This window comes from Nicotiana sylvestris, unplaced genomic scaffold (assembly GCF_000393655.2).
Source record: "Nicotiana sylvestris unplaced genomic scaffold, ASM39365v2 Un00013, whole genome shotgun sequence".
In the NCBI taxonomy this organism is placed as follows: Eukaryota; Viridiplantae; Streptophyta; class Magnoliopsida; order Solanales; family Solanaceae; genus Nicotiana; species Nicotiana sylvestris.
In genome coordinates, this window is record NW_027184349.1 from 135935 (window position 1) to 147494 (window position 11560).

Below are 11560 nucleotides of genomic sequence, written 5' to 3' on the forward strand. Positions count from 1 at the left end.
AAAACTCCCTTATCTATACCCTTCTCGGGAGGTAGTGAAAAAGGAGGGGTGACATATTCAATATTAATTACTAAACTACTGTCAAAATACTTTCTATCTGGACATGATTTTACTATTGCTATGTACTTCTTATCGGCCATATTAATGTCTCTGTTGTATTTTTTTAATAATAATTTCATTACTTGAATATTATATTTGAAAGAATGCGGCAAGAATGTAGAATTTTTCAGGCAAATTAACATGAGTACTTCATTTGGATGTTCATTTTTGTAAAAAGTAGAAACATCTCAACTTATACGCTACAACAACAATATATCAAGTATAATCCCACATAGTAGGGTCTGGGGAGGGAAGTGTGTACGTAGACCTTACCCCTACCTTATGGAGGTGGAGATGCTATTTCCAATAGACCCTCGGCTCAGGAAAGCATAGGTACCACAATAATAACAAGAAAACAAGACACGACAACACCGGAAATCATATAAAAGCAGCATACATAACAAGATAATAAGATGATCGAAATGCAAAAAAAAATACGAAAAAAAAGGCAAGTAGGGGTGTTCATAAAAATCGGAAAAACCGAACCAAACCGAAAACCAAACCGACCAAAAAAACTGTTACTTTTTGGTTTGGTTTTGAATTTTAAAAATCGATCAAATTTGGTTTGGTTTTGGTTTTAATCAGAAAAAAGCCGAACCAAACCGAATATATGAGTAGTTATTTCAAATTTATTATTACACCTATATATATGTATATTGTTATACACAATTTCAAAAAATTTATAGCAAATGCTAATAGTTTGCACTTTTAATATAGTTCTTTACCTTTACATTCTAGTTTGATTGGTAGTTTTCATTTGTTTAGTGTAAGAATCCATTTCGTGTTAAAAATAATATATTTTAATTGAGTCCTTAAATCATTCATCACTATTTAATTCAATTATCATCAATATATTTTGGTAAATAATAGATTTCTCAAAGGGTAATTGATTTGATAGTGTTACATTGAAAATGTGGTCGCCGGAATATATGTTTGGTAGTGTATGTCTTATATTTAAGAAAAAACCAATAAATAACCGAAAAAACCAAAAAACCGACATAAACCGAATCGAGAAAAACCGACTTAATTGGTTTGGTTTGGTTCTAATATTTGAAAAACTGACTTACTTGGTTTGGTTTCTTTTTAGGAAAAACCGATCCAAACCGAACCATGAACACCCCTAACGGCAGGTATTCAAAGAAACATAATACTAACCAAATGCGAGAGTACGTACTAACACTACCGATATAAATAATCTAGACTACCTAACCTACTATTCTAATTCTCGACATCCACACTTTCCTATCTAGGGTCATGTCCTCGGTCAGTTGTAGCTGTCATGTCATGCGTAATCACATCACCCCAACTCTTCTTCAGCCTACTTCTACCTCTCTTAAGGCCATCCAATGTCAACCTCTCACACCTCCTTACCGGGGTGTATGTGCTTCTCCTTCTCACATGTCCAAACTATCTAAGTTGTGTGTCCCACATCTTGTCCTCAATAGGGGGCCACACCCACCTTGTCCGAATAACTTCATTCCTAATCCTATCTAATCTGGTGTGTCTGCACATCCATCTCAACATCCTCATCTCTGCTACCTTCATCTTTTGGACGTGGGAGCTCTTGACTTGCCAACACTCAGCCCCATACAACATAAACGGTTTGACCACCGCTCTATAAAACATACCTTTAAGTTTTGGTGGTACCTTTTTGTCATACAAAACACCGGAAGCAAGTCTACATTTCATTCATCCCGCCCTAATACGATATGTGACATCTTTATCAATCTCCCACCCCTTGTATAATAGACCCAAGGTGCTTAAAACTTCTCCTCCTAGGAATGACTTGTGAATCCAACCTCGCCTCTCCTTCCACTCCATGAGTAGCACCACTAAATTTATACTCCAAGTATTTTATTTTGGTTCTGTTCAACTTGAAACTTTTAGACTCCAGGGTCTGTCTCCATACCTCTAACCTCGCGTTAACACCGTCTCGCGTCTCGTTAATCAAAACAATGTCGTCTGCAAATAACATGCACCACGACATCTCAACTTATAGGCTCAAAATCGAAAATCCATAATATCCCAACCAATTAATCAAAACCGAACTTAAAAAATCTGACCCAATCCGAACTTATTTGGATTGGATTGGGATTGTCATTTCTTCGATCCGAAAATTGAAAATCCAAACCGAAATTCTCATATTCAATCCGAACGGCCTGAATGCCCACCCCTACTCATTTTGATCTCAATTTTTCGAATAAAAAAGTTTACCTTTTAAGAAATGTTATTACTGCTTTAACATGACATACAGAGCCATAGTCATACTCTAAAGTAAATGAGTACGTAAAACAACAGAAACAATTGTATTTAATCAACCATGAGAAGCTTGCACAATATCAAACTTAGAAACAAATATCAACTCCCACTAACAAAGAGAGGCACTTTTGCCTTGGGCCGAAGCTCTCTAAAACATACTACTACAAATTAAAAGAAGGATATCCCTCTGTACATAATAAACCCCAAAAAAATTAAGTTACTTGTAGTTAACTTATTTAGTTATAATGTAAATTCTTGAAACTTAAACACGATTTAAGAAAACTTTCTAGGATTTAGTGAATTATAATGAGGTAGGCTATTGTTATAAGTGACTTGATTAAGTTCTCTTTCGGTATGTCCTTGGATCTTGGTGTTTGACGAAAAATGTCTGTTTTTTCTTCTTGGTTGTGAAGAACGAGGGATGAAAACTCCAGTTCCTTTGCTTGCTCTTCTACTATTCTGCTCATTTACATATGGTGTTCTTATAGCTGGATGGATTACTTGTGAAAATACCTGAAAATTTTCAAAGACAAAGACAAAACAACAAGTTTAATAAAGCTGAAATTTGAGATATAAGGATTAATTTCACTATGGTCATTGACTTCATTCATTTTAACAATAAATAAAGTTACTAAGTCGGAAGATCAAGTTATTAGTTATGGGTCAACATATCATGATTTGCCAATAGCCATGTCAGCACTTTGTCATGCTATAAATTCCATTTTAAAAAATAAAAAAGATTCACGCTGTAAAATTTATCACTACCCATATTTTAAACAGAAGACAATTAACAAAATATATTAATGAAACAAAAGAGATGATTATAGTAGTTATAGAAGTATAAAAGTTGTTTACTTTCCCTAATTTTATCTTTTTTTAGAATATATTTTTATATCTCCCTTTGATAATATTTTGGTCTATTGTCAGTTCCACCCCCCATCCCCCCACCCCCACCCCCCATCCCCGACAAAGAAAAAAAGGAAAAAGAATATTATCATGCTTCCACGAAACTTATTACTCCAATCTTTTAAAATATAACTTTTTAAGATAATGAAAAATACTTCCTCCATCTCAATTTGTTTGAATCTTTTTGGAATACGGGTCACATTAACTAATATTTTATGTGAATTATGATATATATTCTTAATATTTTTTGAGATAAAATTTATATATTTAGAAACTATATTAAAAAATATTATAAGTTATAATAGTTAACAATCTAAAATATTTAAAAATTATTTACAAATATACGATCAAGAAATCTTGTTTAACTCCCAAAATAGTAAAAGGTTCATTATTTTTTAAAGAGAGGGAGTACTAGTATTCATATTCTAGGGATCTCTGCACTTAAACTAATGCCCCACAAAAAATTAAAAAGAAAAGAGAGAACTATGGGATGGAAAAATGGACAAGAAAATAAAAAGAATTTAACTTATATAGTCTAGTATAAAGAAATTACATTTACATATAATCCTTAATAAAAATGAGATTTGTAAATTAAATAGGTTACTTATTATAACATGTAAAGTTGACTTAACAGTAAAAAAATTATATTGTCAGTAGATAAATTTGAAAGAAAAATTGAAGGGGAACATGAGTTACTACGTTTACCATTGTATTATAACATAAAATTCTTAAGAATGTTATAGCGCTGTGAAATAAGGTCTTTCTGATCGACCCGATTTATGAATTAGACAAGGATAAACAACAATACAGCTTCAGTCCTAAACAAGTTGGGAGTCCAAAATAACTAAAATAATAATAGGGGGGGGGGGGGAGAAAGACTACTTGAACAAGAAAAAAGACTTGTAGTTTGAGAATTGAAAGTGTGGGGAAACATATATATATATATGGTACCTGAAGAGAGTCAGCTGAGGGGCGATAATTAGCTGAAGCGTTTTCATCTTCATCATCATCCATTATTAAAAGAGAGATTTGCTTGCTCAAATCTGCAAAAAACAAATCATCTTGATCTACTTCCATTGACAACTTTACAACAGAAGAATAGAACTACAAAAAAAAAAAAAAAAAAAAAAATTCTCCTTTTGTTTCTTTATAAGTAGGAGGGATATAGTGTAATATAAATAGGGGGAAATAAAGCAAAGAGTGGGCTCAAAAAAAGGAGTATACATGTGGGATGGTAGGGTCAAGAATGACAGCTAAGTTAATCTGTGCAAGACCCACAAAAGGATATCAACAAACTGTAATGTAGATTTTAACTTTGTTTCTCTAGAATAACTTTAACACAGATCATCTAAAAAGGAATTATAGATAATTGTTCATAATAAATAAAATTAGTGATTTTAAAAATATATGACAAATCACATGTTACAATAAGTTTAAGTACATTGATAATATAACAACTCTTTTAAATTATTAGTATACAACAATACATACCAGTGTGATACTATAAGTGGGCGGATTATTTCTGATATATCTCTAGCTCAAAAAAATTGTTATCTAAATAAGTATGGAAAAATACAAGAGTAAAAAAGCTATAATGAAAATACTTGAAGAAAAGAAAACTATTGACAGCAAAAATAGTAAAGATAACCAACATAAGAGAAACAATGGTAGTAAAAAAATTAAATTGTTATGATATTATCCAGATGAGAAAGAGAGTGACAAAAGGAAAAAAGAGATGAGGATTGAAAAATCTGCACAACAGCAACAGCCCACGCTTTGGGCCTCAATATTTTTGATACGAAATAAAAAATTTAATATATAATTTCAAAAATATAATGAAATTAGTGATAAAAACCTAAAGGTCGAAGACTTATTAAATTTAAATTTTGAATCATCCACTACCCTCAAAGGCTCCTCTATTTTCATCCACTAGTTATGGTTAACTTCATCTTACACTGCAAAGCCCCAACTTGCATCAAATTCCTATGGTTGCAAGTGTACTATAAGATGGAAATAGCTGAAGTCATTTGGCTTTGTACGTCACACTAGACTAGACAATGAAGAAAGTTAAATTATTGTCACTTATAAGAATGACTACTTATCACATATATATGCCTGGTTGAAAAAAAATTAAGTATTATTTTATAATTTCTCAGCTGACGATGAAATATATAACATAAGTACATTAGTGAAGAGGTAATTATCTTGTTTAGTCGCAATTGGCAATCTCTTCGTTGTTTACTCCACATATAATCTTTTCTCTTCGATATATATATTCTCCAAAAGTATGAGAAGCTGAACGATTTTGTAACATTTTTCAAACTGTAATTGAACTATGTTCAACAACTCAAGAATTTAGATTATATCTTTTGTTTCTTTCCATTGTTTGAAGTGAATAGTACGTCTGTGTAAAAAAAAACGATAAATCTTACAATTATATTACTATGTAAAAGTCAAAAACTGTGAAGAGTAGTCATTCCAACGTAAGCATCTAAATAATCTGGTACGCTACAGGAGGGATCATACAAGTCCTAAGAGATGCATATTAAATTCCATAAACGCGATCCAGAAAACAATTTGACCAAAAGTATAATTTGGAAAATATAATAAGTGATATTTTGTAGCTAATCAAATTAATGACATTATTTTTTGTAATTAACCCGGCCCGTACTCAGTGGCGAAGCTAGGAATTTTTTCAAGGGTGTTCAAATTTAAAAGAAGTAAAAAAAATTCCGGCAAAGGGTGTTCAATACATGTTATATACCTCTAAAACGTAATATTTTACCTATATACACAGTACAATTTTTCGGCAAAGGGTGGTCAGTTGACCACCCTTATCTCTACGTGGCTTCGCCACTGCCCGTACTAGAGCCAGGGGCGAAGCCTCACTTAAGTTACGGTGGTCAATTGACCACCTTTTGTCCGAAAATTACACTGCGTATATAAGTAAAATATTCAGTTTAGAGGTACATAACATATATTGAACACCCTTTGTTAGATTTGCTTTTTTACTTATTTCAAGTTTGAATACCCTTCAAAAAAATTCTAGTTTCGCCAATGACTAGAGCTTATTAGTAAAATTTAAGATTGTCGAACTGATCTTTCGTATACTGTGTTCCTTCCATCATATAACAAAGTTTTCTAGAAAAAAAAATTCTTATTACTTTTTTTTTTTTTTTGCTATTTATTACTGTAACATTTCACCACTTAACATTACCCTAAATTATACAAAAATAGTAATGACAAGTGCATTCGATATAAAAAGTCTTTTCGTACATTTACATGATTCTCTCCTACTAGTGTTTGCTACTTCTATATAGTAGCTTTTAAAATACGTAAAGAAACTAATTTAGAAGACTAACAGGGTTTTTAATTTGGAAAAAAATAGAGGCAGCACAATACAAACTTGGTATACCTATAATAACTTTAGCTTTAAGAAAAAAAGAGTTTAAGAACTATACACTAATGGTGTAAAATTTATCTGGACAATCAAATAATTTAGAAGATACTCCTTGCTAGTAACTCTATTTTATAAATATTTATTGATTACCTATAATAAATGATAAGCAATCTACTATATATAATCGATTAAATTACAGTAATAGTGTTAAAAAATGTCATTAATTATAACTTAAATCCAAAAAAAATACTCCTACTTTTTTCAAGAATTAATATAAATTACCGAGTGTTTCACGGCAAAGGAAATTATATTTAGATTAGATATTCTAACATTGAAGACATGCCTTTGTGTGCGCAAGTGTCCTGAGGTCCATATTGCGATTCCTTAAAGGGAAGGAGAATAATTGACTAGACTTATTGCCATACAAAAATCAGTTGCATCATATATCCCAACTTTAGTTAGAATAAAATGTACTAGTATTAAAATCAAATAATAGATGGAGCCAGCTGGGAACCTGAATTTTGCTGAGGAATAAAAGAAAAGAAAAGAACTGCTTTTCACATAGTATTTCCAAGCGAAATAAAATATGAAGGAAATCAATCGAAAAAAATGGTAAGCACAAATTGTCGAGGTAGTGCAAATTGATTGAGACACCGCGGTTATAAAAAGTTATATATCTAAGATATTTGTTAAGTAACCGTAACTAAAAACAAATTTAAACAAATACTTTCGAGTTGCTTCAAAAGTTACAAACATTAATCTCAAGAATGTCGTATACAAACTTTAAATTGGTAAAGAAAATGGAAAAATATTAAATCAAATGTCGAAATCCTATGTTGACTAGCTCTTCATTTCACAACGACAGTTCAATTTGATTGAGAGATCAAGATATTAAAAACGTAAATCGCACCCTCTATGATTATAGTAATTTTAAATTTTGAATCCTTCTTTACTTGACGAGATCCCTCTCTCTACCTACACTAATTTTATGTACTAATCTTACTAAAGTTTATCAAAATGCTAGTTACGTTGGAGATATTATCAACTTTAATAGCTCCCCTCAGCAGCTATCAACAATTAGCTTTAGAATTTAATGAGAGGGCAACATGGAAAGCTCTATGCAACATCATGATTTCTATCATAGTCCAGCTAGCTCAGTCTTCCAATCTCTCACATGTAATGTATACTATAATACATCAAGACTCCAGAGACACCAGACTGTTCAGATCCTTTAATTGATGTTGGAATTTGTACTTCACAATGCTGCACGCTTAAGACTAATGATATGTCAAGCATAAACAAATATAATATGGGACCTAATATTTGATAAACCAAGGATAAGACTGACCTTAGCTCTACTACCATGAAAAGAAAGCTTAGTGGCGAAGCCAGAAATTTCCTCGAAGGTGTTCAAACTTGAAATAAGTAAAAAAAATTCCAACAAAGGGTGTTCAATATATGCTATGTACCTCTAAAACCATATATATTACCTATATACGTGTTTAACCAAAAATCTGAGTCTTTGGTCAAGGCTAAAAAGAAATTCGGGTTACTGATAATCAGGAGACGAAAACAAAATACTTTTGAGAATGATGGTAAAGCAGTAAATAGTTTTGTATTTCAGTAAGATCCCAATAATATTTCGTATCCTTACAGATGGTGAGTTCTTCTCCTTTTATAGCTAATCCTAGGAGAAGAGGTAATGCCTTTGTCTTAATGAGGCAATTATGAGCAATAAATGACATTAAAAGAAACGTTACACAATCATTTCTTTTTAAAACAAATATTCTAACGTATTTGATATTTAATGCTATATTTAAACTCTTTTACGTCATCAAGATTCGTATCTTCAACTTCTTCCGATCTTCGGTCTTTAGATGACTTGGATAGGTACGAGACTCGTACCTATTTTAGTAACGGTCCGCACCAATGTTGCTTTCTTTTTCCCTTATCTGTTGTCACCCGTGCCTCTTGGCTATTTATTGTGTTTTGACCGTTTGACCAGTCCACGTGTCATGCCACGTCACCTACAATGTAAATTCAGTTTTTTCCCAATACAGATAGTCCCCCCACTTTCCATTTATTTATCAAGTAAATAATTGGGAAGTGGATTTTCATAAAAAGGGAATTTTTGCCGTAATTAATATTATGACAAATACTGACGCTTCAATTGTCCCTTCCATTTAATGCTTTACATACGTGTCACCTTCTGATTGATTCTGCAATTCTACCCCCTTTTTTCGAGATTTCTTCATTCACACTATTCACGAAATGATAGTTGCCTTTATTATAGGCTTTCCTTCATTGCACTTCTAAATTTGACGGTTGTCATTATAAGCATTTTTAACCCTCTTTCATTTACCTTCTTCTTCATAGATCTTCAACAAGCAATTTCTTACTTGTATTTTCTCTCCCTTTTAGTACATCCTTCTTCAACAATGTCATCTCCAAACCCTAACCCTAGAAAAGTTCCAATTCTTGATCACTTCCCCAATGCCCCTACAAGACATAGGAGAGGCAGAGGAGGTAGGCTTCGGAGCTTGGGCCTAGGGTCCGCTCGTGATGGTTTATCTGGTCCTGCTTCTTCTTCTCCTAATATCGGGAGTTCTATTCCGAAGACCCCTTCTTCTAAAGGTAAAGAAATCCTTGATTCTTCTCAAGAACCTTTAGTCGATGAAATTGTTCCCAGTGATTTGTCTTTTGGGAGTGATAGAACGTCTCTTCAAAGGCAAATTGCAAATTTAGAAAAAGCTGACATTTATCCTTCATTAGTAACCGAGCTTACAATCCCTACCATCAGAAGGGATTGTAACTGGAGCAATACTCTACGAATGTCAATTCCTTCCCCAAATCAAAGAATTTCTTCCTTTAGAAATGGTTATTCTTTCGTTTATACTTACCCATTTACTTTGGGGTTTAATCCTCCGGTTGACCCAGTCACTATTAACTTTTATCGTTTCTTTAAAATTTGTTTGGCCCAAGTCGGTCCCCTAGTGTGGAGAGCAGTGGCTTGTCTGAGATACTTATCTGCCAAAGCCAATGTCGACTTCACCCTTTCTCACCTTATTCATTTATACCATCCCAATTTAATGCGCCATGGGGTTTTTACCTTAACTGCAAGAAGCAAAAAGGTTTTGGTAAACCCTGAAGATGACAGGGATCGTGGATGGTACACCCGTTACGTTGTTGTACGTACGGTGGACTTGCTTGGTGAAACAAATATTCCCTTCCCTGAGAAGTGGAATTTTGCACGTAAGTTTCCTTTTATTTATCGCACCTATTTTTGAGAATTCTGATTCTTTTTCTCACTTCGTCTTTTTTTGGTTTTTTGTAGCAACCATGGGAGATGTGGAACTTATTCCTAACTTCCGTGGTTGGGTAGATTCAATTTTGAAGATTGCTCCTAAGGATCAAAGAACTTGGAAATCAATTTCTTCTTTACATGGCTGGAAGGTGAAAACACATGGTATGTCCCTTTTTACACGTTTTTTTTACATGCCAAGCACCTTTTTCTCAATGTTGATTATGTATCCTTCTTTTGATCAGGATTTGGTATTAGAGGAATGACAGCTAAAGTAGCTATGGCCATTCGCATGTCTGCTAATGCTGCACTTGATTTGAACAAAGCTCGAGCTTCACTTCCCAAAAGGAAAGCTATAGGAGAAAGTTCTGAGAATGAGGAAGAGGAAGATACCTCTTTAATTGCCAGGCCAAGAGTTAGGAGACGAGTCATTAATAGTGATGAAATTGAGGATACCCCTGCTCAAACTTCGTCCACCGAGCCTGTTTTGATTCATTTTGATGAGGACACCGTGCCAAAAGATACTAATGAATTAACTCAGCGTCTTTTTGATAGTGGTTTTGAGAGTGGCGAGCCCAGCCCTGTTTTTGATGAAGCTCCTCTCTCCTCATTCGTTCCTATTTCCTCCATTCCTTTGCTAGTTTCAACTGCACCTGTTTCCGTTCCTGTGTCAGTTTCTTCATCTTCTCCTTCCATCCCTTCTTTGACTCTTATGGCTCTTGCTGCTGTGTTTTCCTTTTCTACTACTCCTCCTTCCATGGCTCCTCCTCCCTTCGTTCAGCATACAGAGGCGGGTTCTAGCAGTAGAACCATGGCTATGAGAAGTGTTACTCTTGAAGTTCCTGCCAACCATAGCCTTTTGAGAAAGACTGGTAGAGCTGATGTTTGGCTCGAGCCTCTAATCGGTGATATTGAGAAGAAGAAGATGGAAAGCCACAGCTGCCTGACTCTGATGAATGACATAGTTCATTCTACTTTGAAGGTATTTTTCCTTTACCAACAAGTTTTTTATTTTCGATCTACAAATCCTCATTTCTATGAGTTGTCTCTGTAGGCTAACCTTATTGGTACCGAATTGATGGGAAGAATTTCCCTTCTGGAAAGAAAAACCCGTGAGTCTGAAAAATCCATCCATAAGGCCGAGGAAATAGCCAGGGGAGCCCAGCTTGAAGCAACTAATTGGAAAGAACAGTTTGAGAATGCTCAGGGGACCATAGAGGAGTTGCAAGAAAGTAGAAATCTCCTGGAGCAGCAAAAGCGTGGTTTGACTTCTGAACTAGCGACTGCCAAGGCTTCTTCAAGCCAATTTAAAAGAGATAAAGAGCTTTTGGAGTGCTCAATGTCAGAACAATTATCAAAGGCTAGTGAAGAAGTCAGGGAGCTTAAGGCACTTTTAGCCAAGAAAGAAGAATATGCAGGAGAATTAGTGCAAAGCTTAACTCAAGCTCAAGCTGACTTACATACCTCCTCTGACGAGATTCGAGCTTTGAAGAGCTCTCATGACTCCCTTGAAGCTTCCTTTGATTCCCATTTAGCTGAACATCAAATATTGAAGAATGATCTTGCTATGTGGGAAAGGGAGTATGGACTTCTGG

The 11560-nt window shown here is 34.0% G+C and overlaps 1 protein-coding gene across 1 annotated transcript; it reads right to left on the reverse strand.

Annotated features, from left to right (window-relative positions):
- Positions 1-2631: 2631 nt before the first annotated feature.
- Positions 2632-9038, reverse strand: LOC104217028 (uncharacterized). Its single transcript, XM_009767181.2, has 4 exons — positions 9027-9038; positions 4489-4527; positions 4216-4368; positions 2632-2871 (listed from the first exon to the last, which is right to left on the reverse strand). Exons 1-4 carry the CDS (start codon positions 9036-9038, stop codon positions 2632-2634), a joined length of 444 nt encoding a protein of 147 aa, XP_009765483.2.
- Between the last annotated feature and the right edge of the window lie 2522 nt (positions 9039-11560).

Bases quoted from the DNA above. Each gene is read 5' to 3' on its own strand.
- LOC104217028 (XM_009767181.2), bottom strand. The intron at 4,369-4,488 runs GTATACTCCTTT...TTTTTTTTGTAG, and splicing joins TTGACCCTACCATCCCACAT to TTCTATTCTTCTGTTGTAAA. The intron at 2,872-4,215 runs GTACCATATATA...GAAAATTTTCAG, and splicing joins CCTCAGCTGACTCTCTTCAG to GTATTTTCACAAGTAATCCA.